The 25,106-nt window shown below is 35.0% G+C and overlaps 3 protein-coding genes across 3 annotated transcripts in view; 1 reads left to right on the top strand and 2 right to left on the bottom strand.

Annotated features, from left to right (window-relative positions):
• LOC110370327 (uncharacterized) overlaps positions 1-18,986 on the bottom strand; it is a 32,223-nt gene extending 13,237 nt beyond the window's left edge. The window contains exon 1 of the mRNA XM_021326074.3: positions 18,720-18,986. Within this exon, the coding sequence (XP_021181749.1) occupies positions 18,720-18,756 (37 nt within the window). The 5' untranslated portion in view covers positions 18,757-18,986. The remainder of the gene's footprint in view (positions 1-18,719) is intronic.
• Positions 18,987-20,737: 1,751 nt separating this feature from the next.
• Positions 20,738-22,509, top strand: LOC135117100 (putative nuclease HARBI1). The gene is made up of 5 exons (XM_064035522.1): positions 20,738-21,255; positions 21,354-21,686; positions 21,764-21,908; positions 21,992-22,318; positions 22,394-22,509. The coding sequence occupies exons 1-5, from the start codon at positions 21,022-21,024 to the stop codon at positions 22,453-22,455; spliced, it is 1,101 nt and encodes a 366-aa protein (XP_063891592.1). The 5' UTR covers positions 20,738-21,021; the 3' UTR covers positions 22,456-22,509.
• Positions 22,500-23,627, bottom strand: LOC135117101 (uncharacterized). Its single transcript, XM_064035523.1, has 7 exons — positions 23,560-23,627; positions 23,403-23,469; positions 23,290-23,325; positions 23,089-23,181; positions 22,937-23,011; positions 22,752-22,843; positions 22,500-22,659 (listed from the first exon to the last, which is right to left on the bottom strand). Exons 1-7 carry the CDS (start codon positions 23,572-23,574, stop codon positions 22,507-22,509), a joined length of 531 nt encoding a protein of 176 aa, XP_063891593.1. The 5' UTR covers positions 23,575-23,627; the 3' UTR covers positions 22,500-22,506.
• Between the last annotated feature and the right edge of the window lie 1,479 nt (positions 23,628-25,106).

Raw genomic sequence — 25,106 nt, 5'->3', positions numbered from 1 at the left:
TTGACAATATTAAATTATTATTAATTTTCAATTAAATTGTTTTAAATATTGCATTCCAAAATTCCATTTAGGCACCATGTAGGTGGGTACCACTCGGGAGTGTAAGTACGAGTTCGCGACAAGTGGTGGGGGAAGGCCACGGCAGCAGATAATTTAATTCCGTTTTTTACAAATTGTAGATTAACTTAATACCTCCAGGTCTTCGGCAATCGGCAAAAGTAGGTAGCGAGTCGGCCAAAAATCACCGCATTTTTTGGGCTCATTTCATCGCCAGGATTATACGTTTTCATACATTTGACAGGACGTGAAATGACACGGCATACGAGTATTTCTAGTGGCTATTTTTACCATGAATCAAAGTGTGACATTATTTCCAATTTTTGCACCTCCGCGAATCCGAATTTCGCTCGCTTCGCTCGCGACTCCATGTTACGTGTGGTGCTTTTATGTTCGTTTAATTGCTCAAGTATCCAACACCGAAAAAATTTCGCGCTCTTCCGTCGAGGTTTCTTTTAATGTCTATTTTTTATTCCTCTGGTTCAGAAGAAGCAATAGCGCTTTCTTCGCTAGCTACTCATTCATTTGCATTTCCTTTTTTGTGTGGATATTGTACTTTTTGAGACCTATTAATTAACAGTGTGTTTGTTTATTTTGTGTAGGTACTTAAACTAAAAAAAAATCGCGCTCGCTTCGCTCGCGATACCGGCTACCACAGGGTGCTTGGAATTTCTTCTTTTAGTTAAAAAAATCGCGCTCGCACCTGTACAAACCCAATCTATTTCTTTTTGCGTTTACTTTGTCAGTCTTCAAACTGAAAACTATTCACATAATACACAAAGTCAAGGGCGGCTAAATTGTTTTCTGGCCCGTTTGGTCATGCTACGCCCGAGTATAATGAATATGTCTCTAACCATATAACCATTTGGTGCGCTACCACACGCCACGAGCCGTACCTAAGTGTATATACGTCTTTAGTTTACTTCTTCAGCTAAGGTTCCGCCGAAAAATGGTGAGACGAAAAGGGTTCCGAAGCCAAAAGAATTCGGGAACCGCTGGTCTAAGATATACTTAGAAAGTACATACAAACTTAGAAAAGTTGCATTGGTACTTGCCTGATCTGGGATCGAACCCGCGCCCTCATACTTGAGAGGTTGGTCCTTTACCCACTAGGCCACCACGACTCAGACAGAGACATACAAATAATATCTAATAATAATCTTAATTAGCCCCGAAGGACATCTGAGGCGGATGACGGTGAGTAGCGATCCCACGGGTCTATATATACCGAGTACTCCAAGGAGAGTATACTGTCCCTGTCCAGCTTCAATCCAGGTGGCCGGAGTGAAGCATGGCGGGGGATAGATCTCCCGCCTCTGGCATGCCTCCATTGGCCGCCCAGAGTGGAGTCGCTAGAGCAGGGTTAGTAGCCTGGCTCGTAGGGTAGGTGCCTTGAGGTAAGTGGCGATTGGGCCGGTGATCCTGGACCCGCAGGGAGCGCGTGATCTGCGTTTAAAGTCCGCTGAGGTATCCTCACCCTTCAGCCGCTCATGTCCCAGTTGCCCTCTTGTTGCTATTCAGTGACTGATTCCCGGGGGCCCAGTAAGTGCCATAGTTCCTATAGTTTCCTATATCCTAATCCACTAACATCCCAACGCAATGGCCCTAGTAGTTTTCCTCCATAGTTAGCAATAGTTTAGCACAGAACCGGGGATTGTCCTTGGGTTCATTTCTACAGTGTATAATATAAGGATAATCGTCGCTTTTGTGTCATCATTTCATTAAAGTTGTCTCAAATTTTCTTACTGCATCTGATGGTGTGGCCCCTTGATTTACAGCTTCTATGACTTTTAAAAGGCCCTCTTGCTTGTAGTTTCTTTCAGTCACTACGTACATACAATTTGAAGTAAAAAATCTTACTTAAGAATTACTTTTTACCCATCAATATCGAATACGACAAGCAAAGAAGTGACAGCGATGGAAGCTACATATACTACCTCTTAAAACTGATTTTAATATTTTTTGCGTCAAAACTAGTTGCATGACATAATTTTTATAAAGGCGCTATCAAGGCACGTCAGGGAGACGCGGTACAATACGCGTGACGACTTGCAGTTATGTCGAACAAAAAGCATAGTGTAAGAACATTCAATTTTTGGTTGCCACAAATTGTAATACAAGCGTTGTAGAAACAAAGGCAAGTGGTAGACCTACTTGTAGCCAAATCGAATGGCGAAGTCCTACAGCGGCCAATGAATAAGTGCATACTTATAGAAAACAGGGGATTTAACCATTAAGAAACAAATTAGTTGAATCGAATAACATGACTGTGTACGTGCTTCAATAACCAGCACAGTAAAATATACCCCTAAGAAAAAGCTTAAAAGAAACGCAGTTTCATCAACAAATGTAGTCTAAACCTTAAATATGTTTGTTCTAGAGAGGTAAAATTGGGTGTAAAAGTCCCGTTATTAGCTATTTATTCGCATTTTGTACTGTAAAACACAAAATATCCTCGTTATGACGAGTTTAGGTGCAACTTTTGAGCATGTCCCAGTACTCGTCATAATAATTCTAAAATTGACGGGTTTTGGGTCAAATGGGAGTTTTAAAGTACCAATAGATGTCAAATAAAAAAATTATATGTTCTATGTTAAAAGTATTCCAAATTGCACATTACATCGTTAGCAAATAAACTTAACTATCTAATTAAACAAAGAAACATACCACAGACCCCACTGGAGTTATGTAAATCAAAACACAAAACCACGTGCTGAGTTTCACTTTTGACAGCTGAACTTCAAGAAAAAAAGATTTTGTTATAGCACACACGTTTCGAATAACATATCTCCGATGCCATGACTGTTAAAACCCCGTGTTGTCATTACAATTGTGCAATATGTTATCAACAATATGTTGACATATAAACCGGCCCATTTTAAGTTATGTAGAAAGAAATAATCAAAGTTTTTAGATTGATTGACGACTATTGGGGCATGACGACTTCACCCGCGTTTACCTTAGTTCTCTGAACGTGAAATATTCAAAAGGATATGTTTGCATATGGTATTTTATTTAACAGAGAATAAAAACGATCATTATATTTTTATCTGTTGAAAAGATATTTTTCGAATGTCGAAGTAAGTATTCCAGGAATAGAACGTTATTCGATTGAACGAATCGATCTCAGTGGCGTGCACTTGGAGAGGCCTATGTCCAGCAGTGGACTGCGATAGGCTGGTGATGATGATGATGATGAGAACGTTATTATTAAGCTTTTGTACCTATTCAATTTGGAATTTTCCGGTCACGATCCCACTGTGAGCTGAATCTGAATTATACTAAAGTTTCAATTGTCAGTTTTTCGCAAAGGCAAATAAGTTCATACATATTGCCATCACGGCTTGGAAATGTCAATAAAGCTCTTTTATAAATATTGGTTCTTTTATTTTATTGTCGATGTTCTACAAAAATATCACAATGAATAACAGCTAATGTTAATAAAAGTTACCTAAAATTGGATAAAATAATACATCATATAAAAGCCAGAATCCCTTACAAATAATATTCAATTCTTACCAATGGAATGTTTTCTCATGAAGACGCACGCGAAAATGGGGCTCATGGGAAATATTTTATATCCCGGTCTACTGACTGGGCCTTTTACATAATCCGTTTTTATCTGCCTACATATGCCCTACATTAAATATAAACGAGCGAACGCGGATTTAACGCTCGCTCTGAGTATAATTAAGTACCGACACGCAAAAAACTCGTATCGTTTGTATGTTTGTACGTACAAGCAAAACATCTCGTTTATGATCCCGCCGGCTATAGCTGTCACAGTTAGCAACAATGTCGGCGGGAAATCAGGAGCAAAAACGTCGGGTTATGAACATAAATATATCACAATTACAATAACCTTTATGTTTAAGCTATCAACAACACTGTTTTACAGTTAACAAGTACTTTATAACATGTTTTGTATTTTATTTTAATTATTTTTTTGTAAGCCTGTTTATTGGACAATTCTGAAATACCGTATATAAGTATCGTAATTTAAACTCAAAGCGCTCGTGTATCGTTTCAGAATTTGTTTGAAGTCTTTGTTTCTATGAAATAAATATTGAAAGACAGCGGATTGCCGCTTTTTCTCTTTGCAAATTCGAACTGCCAGAGTTCCGAAACATATTTTTTCCTGTCTTTTTAAACAGTACCTTAAACCCTTTATAAATCCTTTGAATTCTCTTTTTTATTATTAGATGAAAGTGGACTGCTCGGAATTGATAAACGACTGAATAAGCAATCCCTCGAAAGAATAGGGCAGATCTTTATTGGTTTACCCATCAGTAGGGTTGCAACGTGACACACGAACATATGCCTCGGAGACGGTCACACCACTAATTTGACCCGTATCGCTATTTTGGGAGCCAATGTGCCTTAGGAAATGTTCAGAAGTTCCACAGAATAGGTAGGTACTTTAAATTAAAATACAAAAAAAAAAACATTAAAACAATCTTTCTAAATGCAAAAAAAAACGAGCAATGTGTTTTTGTTGATGCATTTTCAATCGCATGTCTGTAATCTATAAAAGCACTTTAAAGTAGAAAAAACGATAGTGCTTCTAAAATAATCATAACGACCAAAAACGCTCTGTGTTCGATTCCATCTGCTAATATTTATAACTGTATAGCACTGAACTGCCCCTCGAGATTTATTTCTAAACGCAATAATAACCTTTAGCATCTGGCTGACTATGGTATTAAAATCTAATCTTATAATACTTTTATAAATGTTTTTTATTAAAATGCTTTTGTTGCTAAGCGGGGCAAATCTGCGATAGGCAGTAGGCAGAATTTGGGTTCGTCTTAATGAGAACTGTTTCTTTTGGTAATGAGAAAAGACAATAGTTCCAAGTGTTAATTGAATCATCAATTAGACATAAGTAAACGCAGCGATTCTGGCGCGTCATTTCAAGATGATTCCGATTGAACCTTCTGAGACGATCGTATCAGGTGTGGTAAGGTCAGATTATCTTCAACTTCAAGCTGCCATCGCCACCCTGCGGCTAACTTGTATCCGAGACACGAATTACGTGTCACTCACTTTGCCTTACCCACCCACCATGACTATATACTCGAACTACAGACATACATAACATATACTAGGTACTATGTACATATTCTCGTTTCTATCCCGAGAAAAAAGTTTGGTGGTTTATTTTTACGACATCTGTCATCGTTTCGATATTACTTGGCAACATTTCAGTACTTTGTAAAAGTTTATGTCTGTTTTATTTTGATAGCGTACCTACCTATATAAATATGACTATTAGATCGCTAAATAACAGTGTTATGAGCTGGTTTTTCTTTTAAAGTAGGATGAATTTACTAAGCATAATTATTAGAAGAGCACCTGCTAAGGATCACCACTAAGCTCGTGGCCTTATCATTTTATCGAAACCTACATTGAGTATAAATTTGTAAATTGGCAAATAAAATAAAAAAAGAATCAAATTGATATCTCGTATCATGTGCCTATTATCAAAGACTCTGAATAAAAACAGTGCGAAATGCGCATTGTTTTCCAATTATGACACCCATTTGAACACACAATGTGCGCGTGATCTCTATTTCTCTGGCAATTTCACGGCGCGAGGTTACTTGCCGAACATAATACAGCCCGGACTATTTGAATATATTTTCACGGTTTTCTTCCTTCCAAGGCGATATGGTGTAAACCCTCGGTTTATCCTCTACTGATCCTCCCATCACATACTGCCGGAGGAAAAAGCCAAAAATTGGTAGATACGCGATTTCGGATGCCGAATGTTTTTACGACTGTAAGACAAAACAAAACTTACAGTGTTTTTCCTCAAATCTTGTGGTTTTGTTGTGTAAAGTAAAAGGAAAAACACGCAAGATTTCCATTTTAATCTTTGGCGTCAAAGAAACTGGAATCATTTTATGCGCCCTGTTCCGATCTTGCGAGTTCCGAAAGCTTTTCAAAGGAATAAATTGGTTGCACGGTGACCGTGCTTCGTAGGCGACGCTGGGCGGCGCGGCGGGGTAATAAAGTAACCTATGACATTTTATGCCCACTACACATAAGGAAGATTTACCGACGTAAAGGTTGTGCATCATATTTATAAATAAAGAGTGACATTATCAAAATAGCTACTTTGTTACACGAAATACGTGGTAATTTTAGTAGGTGTACGTGAAAACATTGGACTACTTTTTACAACAAAAATCTAGCTATGAAAAAGGCGATCGCTCAAAGTATCGTGCCGCTGTCAGTTTTTTACACCTACTTTTATACGAAATTTTATGAAACTGACTTCATTTTCATTAGCGCCATTTGCTTTTCAAAGGTATTTAATTAACGAGGCAAACAAAAATGTTGTGCCTACTTATGATTTTTAGACACAATTTTACATGATCTCATTAGAGCTACCGTTTGAAGCTTACTTTATCTTGTTTGCTGCTCATTATAACTGACAAGAACGGAGAAAAACATATCGGAAACTACTTCCTTTAGAAATAAATTAAGTTACTTTAAACTATGAATACATAATATCCAACAATACCTTATGAACAAACTTACCTTACAAACTAGCTTTTTGTGTGAAGGATCACATAAAAAGCTATTTGTAACAATAGATGGTTCTATGCAGGTATCTTTTCTCATGACATATGTGGGCGTGTTGAGAGTATACTTAATAAAAATACACACAAAACAATTACGAATCGCAACATTATATCAGTATGCGTGTACATAATAAATATATAAGTGCATAAAAGGTCATAAAAGTTCGCAGTAAATGTGTCCAACGATTTATACATATACCTACTATAGGACATATCATAGACTATAGGTATTAATTGCTGTATTTTATGACACTAGTTAGCCATTATCCCTGTCCACTGCTTATAGGACCTCATAAATTATTCCTCATAAAAATAACAAAGAAAAAATTTACGACATTCTAAGCTTCAGAAAAAATATTAACTGTCTTTTTTATAGCGTGATACAATACAGGGTTGTTAAGTAAGCAACATTGTCACATTAGTACAGTCATTTTAATCACACATACCAAAAACTTGACGTTCGTAAATGTAAGATTAGCGTCTGTACCGACTTACTCAGTAGAAAAACTTTGTATCCATAAGGATTAGATTAATCAAGATCTTTCAAAAATAGAAACTACCAAACTACAATCACTTGAAATTATTTCCATTAAAACGCCAGTTTAAACGAAAAGCTTAACAATTTGGCAAATAAATCAAATGAATTGCCGATGGAAATAAATGGAACTCGGTAACCTAACAATTTGAATAGCGATGAATTTTGTGAGATCAATGCTCTTAATCCCTACAATAGCTAAATAAATAATTCTGATAAGCTCCATATAAAATACCTGTAATACCGAAATTCATATCAATAACAAATCTAAAATTATCAAAGAGATGATTATGTAGATTTTGTTTACGTCTTTATGCTAATTATATCATTTTTGATTCTTACATAAAAGGAGGTGATAGCTTCTTTGAAAATGAAAATTAGTTATTTTTCAACGAAAAACATTGATTGACACTTCAATTAAACAAAGATGGTTAAAAAAACAATCTTTAAGTACCATTGCACACATCATGCTTTGTTAAAAAATACACAGAATAAAAGCTTTTATTCGATATTTGAAAGATCTCGATTTCAATTAAGAATTGTTTTAACCTTCCATAAATCCTGAATACACAATAGCAACCGATTTTGATTAAAGTCATGAAAATCGGATCAGGAATAGTTTTGTTGAAAACGTTTTATTTTTATTGTAAGATTAGTTGAGCTCAAAAATACCGATCGGATTGTTTTCACTTGCCGCCAGATGGAACCTTCCTGTAAACAATTCAGCAGGAAAATCTTATTTCCTGTTATTCGCGTTTTAGAACCAAAATTCTATTATATTTTATGAAAACTTTACTTAGAAAATAACATTATGTGATTTAGTGGGAAACTTGAAAAGATTTTCACGACGAACAAGTGAGTGAAGTGAATAAAGGAGCGGTCTTACAAATCATGGAAAAGTTTTTCTGAATAAAATCATGCGACCTCAGACAAAGTTACTCAGCTTTTGACACATTTAAGCCCGGTACCACCCGGTACATAATTAATACGTATCCTACAGTTTTAATTAATTTTAATTGTCTGCCATTCAACGTGGCAATGCTGTCAGCCTTTTTGGGACGGTAACCTCTGACATGGATATGCAAGTGCTGAAAATAGTTTGGTTACATTAATTCCTGACCATTTTACTAATGGAAATAAAATAAAACTTTAGGTGTATATGATTCGATTCTAAAATCATAACTTTACGCATGTAAAAATACGTTGTTTCAAGTGTGTTTGTAAAAGGATTAGACTTGTAGATTTGTTTTCTAATGATTTATATGTTTATGCTTCATACTACTTAATTGTAACGGTTAACTGCCCGATGCGGTACCGTTATTTTAAAATGTATAAGTATCGAGCCTAATCCTCTTGTTGAGAAAAATAAAATATCAAAAGGACCAGCCAGTAGCAGTTTAATGAAATACGTACAATACTTTATTTAATACCGTAAATAAAACGGTCTCTATAACTCCTGAAATCATAACATAAAATGAAACGCGATTTCTGGGTGACGTTGACGGTCGAAATAATATTCTGTATACGTTAAGGTCGAAAGCCTTTGTGTTTTCCTGTACTTTGATGTTTTATATAATGCTCCATTAAAAATAAACTCAACAAGCGATATTAACATATTGCAGCGGTTCCGAGATGAAATAGTTAATACTTTGTATACATAAGTAGCAATTTTCGTCTTATTGCAGTGAAAAACTATGTTTGCATTAACCATCCTTATTTCTTGTGTGCTTTTTCTCCACAACTGTTATTTTTCCTTTATTTCTTTTCCCGAAATAGGTAAAAACTTTTTCATTTGTTAGACACAAACACAGTTACTGTGGTTACATAATATCACTTTTCGCATATATTTTCCATAAGAATAGAGTTGTAAGGAAGTCTATTGTTACGCGAATGGGTTTCCCAAGCGAGTGCTTCATTCAGATTGTGGACTGAATCTTAAATTAATCTGGTGACGGCTGTAACTTGATTTCGGCGGCAGGTGGATTCAATATACATAAAATAAATAGTATCAAAAGGCTAATCCACGAGGGATTGCCCTCGAGGGAAAATACGAAACTAAAGGAATATAATATCAAGACTTTGATTGCCCTATTCGGGTTACTTAGTGGCTCTTTTTTGTAGTTGTGTCGTAAAATATCTCAGCTTTCGGTTAAACCAAATGGACAAATGCTTATTCTGTACCCACTTAAAAAAGTAAGAGAACAACGGAAATAGGTCAAATAATTTGGAAAGAAAATAGTATCAAATGTAACGTATCTCATCTTCCATCTTTTAAAAAAAGTAAGAAGCTTTTAAATAAGTACCCTCTTAATAACCATTTAAAAATTGAGAAACACTAAAACTTAACAACAACTCAAATCCCGGTGAGCCAAATGATGAAGTCATAATTTTGTCGTGAGAACATTTAGAACAATTTAAGTACTTGGAAATGAGAAACCAAGCCACAAATTAAAAGCAAGTTAAGCTTGTTGTTTTGTTTTAATGGGAAGGATACACCGAGGCTTTGCATTTGTACCTTCATAACAAAGGTTTTATGTGAAATGGATACAATTGGACAACTATAAGTGTTCACCTCATTGTTACCGGAAAGTTCATTAAAATTAACAAACTAATTCAGACGACACAAGAGCTGATTACTTTTAGATGGTCTTTCTCTTTTATCCGGAATCCTAAACTCTAGCTTATGCAAAAACTTTTTAAACGAAGCTTGGCCGTCGTTAACCAAGCAAGTAATTTGCCTTTTACTTATATGAATATTTATATCACTTTATCTACATATCATTCTGAAGTTTGACTCTATAACGTTGGAAGACTTTTGAATTATTAATGAGACATTTTCTTCACCTCTTTTCATATGCCCTTTGCTCCATTTTATATAATTTTCATACTATCCGTAATTACTCACCTTTCAGTTCTCCCGAGTTTCCAACTTTACGCCTCATTTGTAGGTTGAAGCAAAGCCAGTTTTAATTTTGTGGTCTCAAATTTCTCTCTTTTTCGCACCGCATTTTTATCGTAATTTAGAAACTTTAAGCACGTTTTGAAAAGAATGGAGGTATTTTTTGCTGAAGAATGTGATAACTTTATCAAGTAGTTTTTTTGAAAGAATACTTTTGATCAAACAAAACTAAAATTCAAGCATAAAAATGATTTAATTAAAGAACAGTCTGCAGCTCAACTAATTTCTATTTGCGTGTAGACATTAATCCTATACATTAAATTCAACGTATTGCTTGCTATCTATTTGATAAATTGGTCCATTCTTCAAAATCGACGTGAGCGTATGATGCTTACACACATCAGTGAATGCGGTATGCAAATGGAATTTCAGATGCTATTTAGTTGACATGGCAACACGGAGTAAATATCGCCACAATAGTTTATAACAGATACAATTTTATTTATTGCTTGAAATATTCTCATAGTTTATTTTATGGCAGCTAAATCAGGTCCGTCAAATAAATCTCCATTTCGTAATAACAAATGTATCAAAGTCTATTTCATGAGTAGGTAATGTTTCAATTAATTTTTATGAGCTTGAGTCATTAAAAACGACTCAAGTTTCAGGTAGTAACGTTTAATACCGCGTTAATTGCAGCCGTTGATCATCCCTTTCATTAATATTCAGTCTGATATCCATTTCGGAGATTAGACTTCTAATCAACGTAAGATGATTCATAACCATGCAGGTATCTCTTGATATTAATTATTATGTCACTAATCAGCATTCCGACTTGTAGGTGGAAGCTTAAATATAGGTACATATATAGGTACATACTAAATGATATGTCACACATGATTGGCTGCGTTCACACCTAGCATAAGTAAACTATTACATATGGTCGCATTGGGAGTTAGCAGTTTCCCCGATGCTTTAATGGCGTATTGCTGGAGCGGTGTGAACGAAATGCTGAATTTGCATATCCCCTCGTATGTCGTGAGTTATGCATGTTCGACTGCGCGGGCCTCAGCTAAATATCTGTGCTTTGTCTGTTAAATCCCTGGTTATTAATGTGTAACATTCACACACATTTAATATTATCTCTTGACTGTGCTTAAAATATTACTCAATTTCTATAAGCTCTATAAAAACATATATTCCTATTCCAACTGCATAAGGTACGCTCAAGCATCTGAAATGTTCTAATTTAAATTTTAAAAACGTTTAGTTTGCATATCCGTACAAAAAGGGAATCTCAATTGAAACTTTTTGAATCCCAATTTGAACTTTTCCCTTTATTAGAGAGTCATAAAGGATACTGATACTAAATACTAACTTATATTAAAGGCTTTCAGCAAGAGATAGCTTGCAGCGATAAGACCGACCATTCTGTCACCTTGATCTTAGCTTCGATTTGTTTTGTAATAAGTATAAATAGGAAGGTACAAAATAATGCTTCTTATAGTAGGTAGTATTAAATATAAAAAAGTAAACTCGCTCTATCTTGATTAAAAAATTACATATTTTTTGTAGAGCATGTAACTAACATGATGAGACATGAACATGAAGAATATCTATTATGCATCTATCGTCTGCTTTCAATACCGTTACTTAGTTCTACGACTAGTACTATCGTTACAGAGTATACAGGCAGGTACTAGTAGCACAGTAATCAGATGGAGCTACATATTTAGAAGAGTCGTTTACTTTCCGCACAGAAATCTGGATTATAATAACGCGCGATAAAAGTGCCGGCGACTAAAACTCTGTAGGTAAAAGTAAATAAACAGGCAGCCTGTAGGCACACCTAGTCGGTGTTGCCCACAATACAACGACCGTACTTATGGAAATTGTACTCGTTTCCCTTATAAGCTACCCTTGTTTAAACTTTCATCGGCCTGTCGCTCTGTTGCTACGTGGTTTGCGAACAAACATTATTTTTTGTAGATACACAGTCTCATCATGTTAGTTACGTGCTCGAAAAAATATGTAATTCCAGTCCGTTCTGTACAGTTTTAATCAAGGTAGTGAGAGTTTACTTTTTATGTTTAATACTACCTACTGTAAGAAGCAATTTTCTTAAATAAACGAATAAAATAAAAAATAATAAATAGCTTTTCACTGTTAAAAATAATAATGGCACGTAAATGTAAAACCGGCTACTTTGTGCATAGATGCATCAAACCAACAGTGCGAACACTAGACACTCAATTAAATTTGTTTTAATTAACTTTATTTAACGAGCACTCGTTTGTTTTATGGACAGTGAAATCCATGTTTTTCATTTGTTTTATTTTATTTCTGCGAACCAACTTAACTTTATTTTGCTAGTTACAGTATTATGAAGTCATTTTGGTCACGACACTTACTATGTTACTCGTAAAAGTGACCCAATGGCAACATCTAGCTTTTTATTGCTAAGTTTATGGATCAAGTTACAGAAATATGGAAGGTATAAGTTGTTATTATATAATAGCGGTTTCCCCGCGGTTGAACCCGCACGCCGGGGGAACTTTTCCCCGTACCCGGATAAAATATAGCTCATCTTACTCGAGAATAACGTAGCTTTCCAACAGTGAAAAAAAAATTCAACTCGTTTAAGTCGTTTCGGAGCTTTAATGGTACAAACAAACGCAAAAAATGTTTCCTCTTACATAAATATAAAGGCGCGTACGCACGTACGAACACGAACATAGCGAACACAAACACCAGACCCGAACATTTGGTTCGTACGTATGGACGGCATATTCGAACATGAACGCAAACATAGTTCGAGTCGAGTTCGCGAACAACAGTCGTGAACTCTATCTTAGTAGCCATGACGGCGCCGTTGGAAGTGGTCGATTGTGAAGTTATTAAGGCGCTTCGAACACCGTCCATACAGAACACACTACAAGGATCGCCACGAACATGTTTGACGAACAGAGTGTTCGATGTTCGATAGTGGTACGCACGTGCGAACCAAGTTGTTGCATATCATGTAACGCAACAAATTTGTTCGTACGTGCGTACGCGGCTTAAGAGCTTATACAAGTATAGATTTAGAAAGACGAAAACAACACCACAGCAGATTGAATGATTGACTACACCCATCATTGTTATTGAGAGCATGTGTTAGCCCTTCTCTAAGATTGTGTAATCAATATCCTGTCTTGAACAAAACGCTATCGTAAACTACAATTGTCTCGTATCTGTAACCATTTGTATATAGAATGAATATGTGTTTATTTTTCGCAGTGAAACCTTTTGAAAGTTTATCATTTTGCTCAATATTTTTTAATACAACTTTGTAAGATCGGATAAGACAAGACTTCAGTGTTATGCGTAATAGGTAAACTGAAAATATTTTTTAGGTAAATATTTACGCAATTGCCTGCATGATAAATCTTTCCTGTTATTTGACATCTTTAGCACAACCTAGCAAATAGCAATTCTCTATGTAATAAAACTGACACAATTAAGACTGTCTTGATAAATATAACTACGTATTAATGCTCTTATTTCGGATTGTGTCTATTCACGTAATATATTATGGTAATTAGTCGTCACGTCATTTAGGCAGTGACATCTAATTATAAATGGATGCAAACGTTTTCCTGGAATATTAACGATAGGGATTTCTAGAACGCTGCGACTTGATTGAATACGCCTGAATGCTTCACAAGATTGTTTTCTCATGCGAGTTTATCATGTAGGTGTGTGAAAACTTGGGATAATGATACAAGTAGGTTAAGCAATAGGGTATTACATGCATTTTTGAAATATATCTTAAATAAATTCTTTAGTCTTAATATATCTCTAAAAAATTAAAAATATTTTTTTTTCTCACTTGTTGTACTTGTTTTTTGGTCATGACGTCATTACGTTAGTAAAAAACTACAGCTGTCAGTAATACATATTTTGATATGTATTGAAAATTTTAACTGACACTTTTCTTTACTACCGTAATGACGTCATTAGCATGGCGGCGACATTTCGTAGTGTTCAAAGACAGATAAAAAAACCTAAAAACTTTAAACTGCAATAAAAAATATATTTATGTACCTTACGAAGTGAAACTAACATTTCCCGATTGCTTTTCCTCTAAACAATCATTGTAATACACTTTTAATTTTTTTCTCATCTAGACTAAAATACCCTATTGTTTCATGAAAGAATTCTGAACGAAATACTTACATTACTATGTATTTATAGCTTACGTCATATATATTATATCGTGTAAAGGAGAAGAAATATAAAAAATAATTCTTAAACTGATCACGTTGTTACGACTTCTCATTAGTTGTAAAAAATAGGAGATTACAATCTCTTGGCCGAGGATAGCAAATACTAATGGTACAATAATCAAATTGTCATCAGTGATCGCTCGATTAAGAACATTTTCACTCGATATCTCATTCGTTTTCCTATCACGTGCTCGCAGAACTCGGCTTCGCGCTCTCCGATTTTCCGATAAATTCCTAAAAGCTATTCATTCGAGTTATTCCAAATAATAATTATTTTGTATAATATTTTGATTGCGGGAACCAGCAATTCTATTAGGTTTTTGCTATTTCGGGTAACCGCGACGATTTACACCCAAATACAACTCGGTCGTGCGAATAACTGTAATTGCCTGGAAATAATCGAAATGTATCGATAAACCCACATGACAAAGGATGTCGTTTGTAATGTTTGTTTGGGTAGCTTTTGTTCAAAGGTCCCTTTAACAAACCATACCTTATTTTATCTTCTATTCGAGATCTGGATCTAACCACAACATCTACAAACTACTTAATTGGATCCTTACTTCTTAGTGAGATCTCTGAGAAATTTAATCTAACCTTTGCTAGTAAAATAACAACTACAAATTAAAAATTAATAAAAAAAAAAATGATTTTCCTGGATTTGCTTCTGTATCCGATAAACAAGACTATTTTAAGAATTGTTTGTTAACGTTTTGTTTAGCAAAGTAAAAATCGAGTGTCTTTTGTTAAAGCGAAATTCGTTTATCATTAATCCGAAAATATAAGGGATCTGCCCATTTTATTTCCATTATGGTTCTTTTCTATAGAAATATTGTATATTATTTCGACGCTTAGATTGCACATTAAAGTGGGGTATAATAAGATTAAGATCTTCATCATTTTTAAAGCAATCCAACAGCCTGAGATTACTTAACTTATTTAACGTAAAAGCCGGTTGGTTTGTACTTTTTACCTAGCTGTCATAATAACAGCTTCTAAAAACAGGCGGAGACCTAAACCTTACCCGACATAAATTCTATTTGACATTTTCAGGATCTAACTGCGATTACGTGATTAAGCACTTAATCTTTTAAAATTAAAGCTGTTTGTAACAAACCCAAGAGTTCGATTAATTACGTTAATTGATTACGTATGAAAATGGTAATTAAATCGGTATGGTGCCACACACAGCCATAAAGTTAGCGAATGTTCCGGCAGACTTAATGACCGACGCGTTTATTAGTTTTATTGTGAAGGCGACGATAAAACTAACAGGATTGTGTGAAATGGGATAGATAAAGATCTATTTTATATCTTCGGTTTGTTGTGATTTGTTTCTGAATACCTACTTTGAAATAAATATTCTGTTCATCTGTATCCCGCTTTTTTTATTTTCAACTGAATTGAAGAGTAGTATTTGTAAAGCCCTATTGAAGAAGCTCCCTTTTATAACGAAATATTAAATTGAAAGAATATTTCTTAATGAGAACGAAATGTGTATACCTACCTACTTCCGTAAAACATATAAATTAAAAAAAAACGTTCTACAATATTACTATTCTCTGGGAAACACAAAGTAATAAATATCAACATTAGTTACACTTTCGCACTTCACTTCCCCGCTAAGTATTTCATGAATACGAATGTTTCTTGCTAATCCAAGCCCCTAAGTTACTGCACTACTTAATGTGAGGACTTAAGTAAGTAGCCTTTTGCCTGATTTACTATTAAATTATAAAAGTACCTCTTTCGTTTGCAAGAGTTAATGTCTGTAACATTTTCACGACTTACCGCTGAACCGACTTTGATTTTGCCACGCGGATTTAATACAACCCTAAAAAGGATTTAGGATACTTCTGAAAACCTTCCAAATGAAGATGATCTTTATGGCGCGCTTGTATTATAGCTTTCCTATATACTTTTTTCGTGTTAAATACTTTTTAGATACTGTAATAATATTTTGAGTCACGAGCGCTTACAAAAATGTTTATACCTACTTTGAAATCATTCTTAGTTTGTTGTTACAATATTATTCTTTCATGATCCTTTTTGTATGTTCAGGTAGGCTACACATAATAGACAAAATCTGGTGGTCTGATATTAACATTGTATGTACATACCTACCCATATGAAGTTAGTGGGTCATTGAACCAAGTTGCCGAAGACGCGAATACTTGGCAATCTTGGCATACAGTTTAAATTGTGTTAAGTGCTCCCACGTAGGTACCTGAACTAAAATGATATGGGCTACTTACAAGAAGTAAGTAGAGCCCCCACTCTCAACTAGGGAGTAAGTTTTCAATTTATCCTTCAATACCAAAAGAGCCAAAAATCTTTTACCATAGGTACTAATATCTACGCGTGGAAGGAATGCTAAAACCTGTCAATCAACTTGGTACTTTTGTGTCGGTTCACAGAATTCGCAAAACTTATGTTTATATAGGGATTCTTTTGTCTATTGTTTTACTGAAATATTCAGGTTCATTTGCAAAGATACCCAAGTTACTAAAACTTTTTTAGTCAAATAATCTCCACGCATAAAATTTATAAGGATATATTCTGTATACTAAATAAGTACAATCATAACGTTCGATTATGATAATGCTAATATGATTACGTCCTTATAGTGATATTGATATAATAACATATAACCATTAATTCATATTGTACAAATTGGGACCAAACATACTTACTTAGTAATTAAATGTGTGATTTGTTGAATATAAGTGTAAAGGCGGAAACATCATTACATACTTACTGAAAACATTTCCTGATAATACCTTTACTTATGTGGAAAACATTGAATTTAATTACAACGGGTGCACGTATTTAAATTGGGACCTCTCTCCTCTTAATTCAGTCATTTTTGTTCTTGTTACTGAAACAGCTGAATCGTTATATTTAAAGTTAAAGTTCCACTCAAACCTAGTTTCCTCGTCGGAAGACGGACATATTTTTTCACGAAAAACATTGTGAATAAAATATCTAGCTGCTTACCCTAACAACGCTCAAGTGACTTGAGCAAAATAACAAAAATGAACAGTCAAGTTTTCTTCTGAAACTTGGCGATAAAAACAAATAACGCGCCAATGGAACCCGAATTCCAAGGTGAGTGACAAATGTTAATTTATGGAGATTGCCTCTCCTGGTTTTTATTTTCAGGTGTACAGAATTCATGATATAAATTCGATTTTTTTCCCAAATTAAGAATGCCAATCTTAACTGACGGAAGTTTATTTGGACATCAGATATGTTTTTCTGTCAGATTTTAATTAATAGATATATCATGAAATAGATGTTATATGATATTTCGAAGAATAAATACTTTTACTAGAATATGTAACGCAATTAATAACAACGAATAGCTATAGTTTTGATTAACATTTAAATGGGTTATATAAAATGATACTTAATTAATTTTACTGAAGGCTTAAATAATAATATGATTTTACGTAAGAGTGATTACTGGCGAACAATTGATTGGTATTGAATTGAGATAAATTCCAAACTATGGTAAATTGGCCAAATTCAATAGTGATTGGTACTTACAATACCTTTCAGTTAAAAAGGATATTTCAGAATTATAAAGTTGCTTTTGTCACTACAAAACATAAATGTTAAACAATGAAGAAACCTCGTTATAAAGAATTTATAAATAAATGGTTTAATAAGTACCTATTCGCCGCGTCCCCTCCACTTACCACCAGTTTAGGTACTCCAGTAATTCCTGAGATTAGTCCGTTTAACCTAACAAACAATCTCTTCAGCCTTATAATATTATTAGCCCTATTACCTATCACAATATTACTTTGTTATCCCATATGGTGTAAGTATCACTTCAATGTCACTATGAATGAGAAACGTTAGTACCGATAAGTGTAGCATTGGCACGTTGAGTGGCGTTTATTTTCGCGTGATAGAACTACAAAGCAGTGTTAATTGGCTTATTGTGCAGACGTTAAGTGCCATATTGACGATACGAATGGATACGTGAATGGAAGTTAGAGGAAGTTTTGTGTAGTACTCCTATTATATCACGTAGATATATATCAGTAGTTTGTATGAAAATATCATCTCTAAGTAGCTTACCACTGAACGAAAGACATTCACATAGGTAATTGGTTTTGTGTGCGAATTATTAAACTTGAAAATCTTTGCTTTTTTCTCGTAATATTTACTGTTCTTATTAACTAATCAAATATATCTCGTAATAAAATATAAATAGAGAGTTACATCATACACAGCTATATTATGTGCCGTAAAAGGCATATAGGCGTAATAGAAAGAAACGGAAAAAATATTAACATGCCATATTTTATTAAGGCAATAACAACAAAAAGTTAGTAGTAAAAAGGCCCAAAATAACTTACCCGCAATAAACAAACCACTTAACAACCAGACAATCATATTATCTGATTAACAAAACTTTTTCAAACTTTCAACAAATCAATCAAATGTTCAGCAAAACAACTTTTTTTCTTCTCAAAAAATAAAAATAATCTTTCTAATTTTGTAGCAAACAATTTAAAGTTAATGAGAGAACTTCCAAAGATTTTCGATAAACATGTACTTGACAAGTGCGATGTGGGAAGATGGCGTTCGTTGCCCACGGGATCTCGCGCCAAACTGAACGCTACGGGACTCTGTGGTCCTCGGAATGAGAAATCCTTTGGAAGTTTACACGGACCTCGACAACGCAGATCGTAGGAGCTGTACACACCGCGATAACACAACGCTTTGTTATATACGTTGAACATTATGAACAGCTTTACGAAGTAAAATTGTGCGCCACGAAACACTGATTGACGTGTTATTTTGAATGACAATGATTTCGCGCCTGCCTTCGTTAATCGCCAAAAATGTATAAAGCGTGGGACGGGATGAAAATTTTTATCCAACATTTTGTTCTTAAAATATTATTCAAATAAGGGTGTCCATTTATTTTATTCACGCATAAAAAAGTTGTTGGTAAGTGATATAAAAAGCATAAGTTAAATATATAGTGAAACATTACCTACTCAAGTGTCACAGTGGTTTCCAAAGTAAGACATGCTTGTATCTTGGGAATCTCCGCTCTAGTTGTGCATACGTCACCAACGTCCCAGTTTACATTCGTGGATATGGTACACATATTAAATGTAAAATGAGTACTATTTAGGGATGTACTAAAAATATTCACAAGTTTATGCCTGTAGCGGAATTCGCTCTTTTTCACATTGAATGAAAACATTGGTGTTAGACGCCCTGGATCGTCTTATTGGTGAAAGTAGCTTTAATGGACTGATAGTCTAACGATATTGTATAAGGTTCAAGGCATCATACATATAAAAGAATTATGTGACCTCTGACTGAAAGACCTTACGAAATGTTTGTTTTCACAAGAGACTACTGCCCAATTATTCTCCGCGTGGCCTATGTTTATCCCAGATACATAAGCAAAACAAATAATATATTACAGTGATATTACCTCGTCAGATAAAATATAACTGAAAACGTTTAGACTGTACATGTATACCTTTTATTACATACAGCATTTTTCTTAACTTTTTGTACCCAAGGTCCCGAAACTATTGAACCGAACTATTAAAAAATACTTTCACTGTTGGGAAGCAACGCTATCCCCAGCTAAAATGGGTTATTTTTCATCTAGGCTTGGGAAAAAGTTTCCACGAGACGTGGGTAGAACCGTGGGAAACAGCTAGTAACTCATCAGGTACCTAATATATTATTGAAGTTATGTAGGTTCTTACATAACTTAATAACAATGTTAACATAATAGACCTGTCTCTCTCCTTTATTACATACAATGCTGAGAAACTTGGTTTAGCGAATTAGGTACACAGATATTAATTGTCAAGACTATTTAATACAGCAAAGCTTCGGCCGTGAACAGTTTATTCAAAATAATGATAACATTTTAATGAATACCTACATATTATTGGCAAGTAATGAAATTATTTCAAGTTGATTAAACTGATGAGTTTATCGGTGTATTAATTTCATCTTGTTAACGCCGTTTGCGCCAAACCAGATATTTGTGAACAAAATTATGACACAAAAAAGATCATTTATGATTTACTTTATTTTAATATTTACGATTTTGAGAGTGTTCTTGATCATTTCTACGCTGAATTCTGAAATAAGCTTTGTATTGTGTAGGTACAGGGTACCTCACATTTTTTCCATAATTTTATCAAAAGCCCTAGAGATCCAAAAAGCAAAGAATAGAATTTGAGGCCGTAGAAATGATAAAATTAATAAGATCTTTATTCTTTTTTTGTTATTATTCTTATAAAATATTATCGGCCCATTGAATAGAAAAATTATAGTAACAATAACCTGACAAAAGATTTCACTTTAATTTCTTTCAGAAAATGTAACCACTGGGCCTGCAGTCTCGACAAAGATAGCGATCGCTTAACGACAAAATTCGGTCGATAAGTCCTAACGATCCGATCGTAACGATTTTTGGTAGTCTCTACTGCCAAAACTATCGAGTGTCATCGCAAAGTTACCGAATATTTTCGGTAAGATAACGATTTATCGTTATGTCATAGAATTTCCTTGCGACAGTTTTTGACAGCCCGCTAAGTGATAGCTACTATCGATATCGTTCCTATATTTGTTTATTTTACGTCAGAAAATATTAAATAAATAGTAATTTAATAAATAATGGCTTCTGAATATTTAGCATGGGACTTAGTTGTGCTCGAGCACAGACGCGATGTGCTTATGGGTCGACAAATAGCACGAAACAAGCGAAACGATGAAAATCCCTTGGATTTGGAGGATGGCCAATTTCTTCAAATGTATAGAATTTCAAAGGAAATGTTTCACAGGCTACTAAGTGAACTGCGTCCATCTCTCCAAAGACGACGGCCTTACGGACTTTCTGTGGAGTCCCAAGTAAGTGTCTTTGCGACCTACCGTGCATAAATAATATTTCTATAATATATTTTTCTTATAACTAAGGTTGAACTTTTTTTAAATTTTCTTCTTATTAGATACTGACGGCACTCCGATTTTACGCATGTGGGTGCTACCAACAACCTGTTGGCTTGCAGTGGGGTTGTAGCATGAGCCAAAAATCTGTTAGCCGAGTCATCCGGGCTGTAACTTCGGCAATAAATGAAAAACTTTTAAGAAAATATATTAAATTTCCAATGACTCAAGGAGAACGCCATGCGGCAAAACAGAAATTTAGAAATGCCCCACAGCCATTCCCAGGGGTAATTGGAGCCATTGATTGCACCCATATAAAAATTTTAGCTCCTAAGACCAATGAGGAGTCTTATGTGAGTGGTCACCATGAGGGCCATTCATTAAATGTGCAAGCTGTAAGTTGACCTTCAGTTCTATAATATCTAAAAATATTGTTTGAAAAATATGTACTTACATATTTAATATATTACAGGTGTGTGACCCTGATCTTATTATTTTAAATATTAATGCTCGATGGCCAGGAGCGAGACATGATGCTCACATATGGGCAAATTCACCGGTGCGCTCAACAATGAAGCGACATTTTGAAAATGGGGACCGCCGTGCTTGGCTGCTTGGTAAATAAATGAACATTATAAATCTGCCTCGAAGAGGTTGCCCATTCGACTTCTGAAATTACTTTGTATTTTTAATCTTTTAGGTGATGATGGATATCCTCTGGAACCGTGGTTAATGACTCCCATAAAACATCAACAGCCTGGCACACCGGAATATAAATATACCGAAGCACACTGCTCAGCTAGGAACATCATAGAAAGATGCTTCGGTGTGCTAAAATCTGTGTTTAGATGTCTATCACACCAACGCCAGTTAATGTACGAACCCTATATGGCTGGCCTAATAATTAACGCATGTGCAGTGCTCCACAATATGCGGATAACATATAAATTACCGGAACCAGAGTCCACCACATCCATGCAGCTGGTGGATAATAGTAGATTCCATGATGATATGTTAGAAGTTACAGGTAACTTATGAACTGATTTTTTATTTTACTATGTATGTATACCTAACACCAATACATTTTATTTTTGTTATGCAGGTTCTGGGCGAGCTGTTGCAGAGCGCATAAGAAGAAGGCTAATTAACACTAGTTTCACATAATTATTATACTTTTTTCATTTATGTACTGTTTCAAATAAAAAACATTTTATATCATTTATTATTTTTATTTATGTAATTATTTATTGCGTCAGCTATTTTGTTTCCGACTTTTACCAATTGCAGCGTCGCCTCGGCTTGTACCTTGGCTGCCTCAGCCTGCATCTTGGCAGCATCTGCTTGCGCTTGAGCAGCAGTTGCCAGCATCTAAAAAACGTTGGATTTACTGAATGTGTCTTAATGTTCTCTAGCATGCTAGTGTGTATAATAATTAAGAGGAAATTTACACTATAACACACCTTCATTGTAGCAGCATTTGCTTCTGCAACTGCTAGAAATTCTCGTCGAGCTGCACTATATTGCTCAGAAACACTTTGGCGAGGATTCAGATCTGAAAATACCCAAAATTATTGGTATTGTAGGAATTATTGGCTGACCCACCTGCAGAACTAATGTTTTTATTATAAATAAAATTTAAGCTTACTCCTCTTTCTTCTGGGTCTCTGTCGCAGTGGTGGTGTTGATGATGCAACAGTTTCTGTCCTTCTGCCACGTACTGCTGGAATTATCAATTATAACACATTAAATAAAAATCAATGAAAATAAACATAGGTGAGCAAAATAACTGCAACTTACTCATTTGTAGTACTGGCGACTGAGGGGCATCTTGCACTTGTTCTTGGATGGGTGGTGGTGAAGAACCAGCCGTTGCTCTGCTGTCATTGATTGCTAAAATATTTTGTTAATTAATATTTTGGTAACATTAGTGTACAGATGTATACACATAATAAAATATATTATAGCAGTAACCAACTAGTTACTAAAACTCCAACTTACTTGTTTCAGTCGGTAACAATTCCACAAAATCTCTAGCTGTAATAAAATAAATAGTAACATTAAAATTAAAATAATTATATTTTGAATTGAGTACCTATTAATTTAAAACTTACCCTGAGAATGAGGTAAGGTGAGAACCTCAGAGATTACCACCCCAGCCTCCATCTCATGTTGTAATAACTGTAAATAACAATAAAAGTATTTTTAGTGTTATCAACATTCAAAGATTGAGAATATTAAATTGTATTGAATACAATAATCACAACTTACATCTTCCTCTGGCATAGCGTCCGGGCAGTCTGTCCCAAAGGAATAATCTGCCCCAACTATTGAAATTATCCGCTCGGCCTCGGTCAGGAGCAGTGCTGACGCCTCGGTTGCCGGTACGTTTTGTTCTTTTTAATTTTGCCGCCTTACTGCAAGCGCGGCTTTTAAGTCTCTCCAAACCTACAATTAGAATAATTAACTCAAGTAAATAATAAAAACTGACGTGGCATGTACATGCTTATAATTAAAACCAATTCAATCTTTGAAAAGACTTACCGTCATCCACTGCTCTGGTGTCTTTCTAGACCCGTTAGGAGATTATTGAGCTCCTCGGCAACCTCCCTCCAGCCCGTTTCGAAATTTTCCCGGCCCTGCAAGCCGGTAAATTTCCGCGTGCAAATATGGACGCGCTTCTAATATTGATAGTAGTGCATCAATTTGAGCGGGTGTAACACGAGGGCTACGCAGACGCTTACGCCTGAAACATTAAAGTAGTCATTATGTAAACACAGAATACTTCGGATGTATACAAAGTATTCAATTTAGTAAGTACCAAGAATAGGAATAAAAAATTCTCGTTGTAGATGTACTTACCTGACGCTCAAGCTGCTGGCACCCGGCAGGCCTGCGCCTGTTTCAATGACTTCACCGTCCATGAATAGTAATGAATACACCGTTCTCCTTTATTATTATTATAAATCAAACCAATGTTCAAGTGCACAAACAAACTTGACATTGACAGTTTGTTTATGTTCTATGTCTGTATTGCAAGTACGCAAACTATTAAGATCTTTAATATGTGTTTTCTTAAAAAACGGTATGTTTTACTTACACGGTTCGATGCAAAAAGTTTTAATATGATAAGGTTCATCTATTTTCTTTATAATTGTCAAAGGAAACAAAATTGGTTGTGCAAATCTTGTCTACCATTTCTCCCTATAATACAAGGATTTTTTTTACATGCAACATTTTAATACAAATTCACCGCACTATGAATACGGTTTTCGCTATCGTACCGACACGAATATGTCATGATAATTAGCGATGTTGCCCGCTATCTCGGCTGTCGAGACTTGCGTTTATCGTTACTGTCGTTATGGCAAGCGAATATTTTCGTTAATATTTAGCGACTGTCAGTTTGCGATCGAATCGCTATCTTATGTCGAGACTGCAGGCCCTGTCATATAAAAACACTTAAGTACCGGCTGTTTAAATAAATAGTAGTCGTTGGTTCTCAATGTAAATCAAGGGTTTACGAGTTAAAATCGTATTTTTACGATCTTTACAGTATTTTACGAGTTGTAATTTTTAAAAGCGGTATGCTTTTCATATTCGTGCGTCAAAAAAACTGTCGTGTGATTCCAGTGTGTCATCATTTGTACTAGGTAGTTGTCAGTTGTTTATTGTCGCCCATCGACCCGTACGGACTGTTTACAACGTGCGACATTTTCCGAACTGCAAAAACCTGTCGCAGTTTCACGAGTCCAGTTTGAACCAGTTTGAACTGTCAATCCTTTGTACGGTCGCACGACTCGCGGAAAACCTATCGG

This window comes from Helicoverpa armigera, chromosome 7, assembly GCF_030705265.1.
Source record: "Helicoverpa armigera isolate CAAS_96S chromosome 7, ASM3070526v1, whole genome shotgun sequence".
In the NCBI taxonomy this organism is placed as follows: domain Eukaryota; kingdom Metazoa; phylum Arthropoda; class Insecta; order Lepidoptera; family Noctuidae; genus Helicoverpa; species Helicoverpa armigera.
The sequence above is the reverse complement of the archived record's forward strand: the minus strand, read 5'-3'. Positions and strand labels throughout refer to the sequence as shown.

What these genes read in the sequence shown, in the direction of transcription:
- LOC135117100 (XM_064035522.1), top strand. Translation starts at nt 21,022, where the DNA reads ATGGCTTCTGAATATTTAGCATGGGACTTAGTTGTGCTCGAGCACAGA. An exon ending in GACTTTCTGTGGAGTCCCAA is followed by an intron (nt 21,256 to 21,353) that starts GTAAGTGTCTTT and finishes TCTTCTTATTAG; the next exon opens with ATACTGACGGCACTCCGATT. An exon ending in CCGCCGTGCTTGGCTGCTTG is followed by an intron (nt 21,909 to 21,991) that starts GTAAATAAATGA and finishes TTAATCTTTTAG; the next exon opens with GTGATGATGGATATCCTCTG.
- LOC135117101 (XM_064035523.1), bottom strand. An exon ending in CACCTTACCTCATTCTCAGG is followed by an intron (nt 23,326 to 23,402) that starts GTAAGTTTTAAA and finishes ATTTTATTACAG; the next exon opens with CTAGAGATTTTGTGGAATTG. An exon ending in GTCGCCAGTACTACAAATGA is followed by an intron (nt 23,012 to 23,088) that starts GTAAGTTGCAGT and finishes TGATAATTCCAG; the next exon opens with CAGTACGTGGCAGAAGGACA.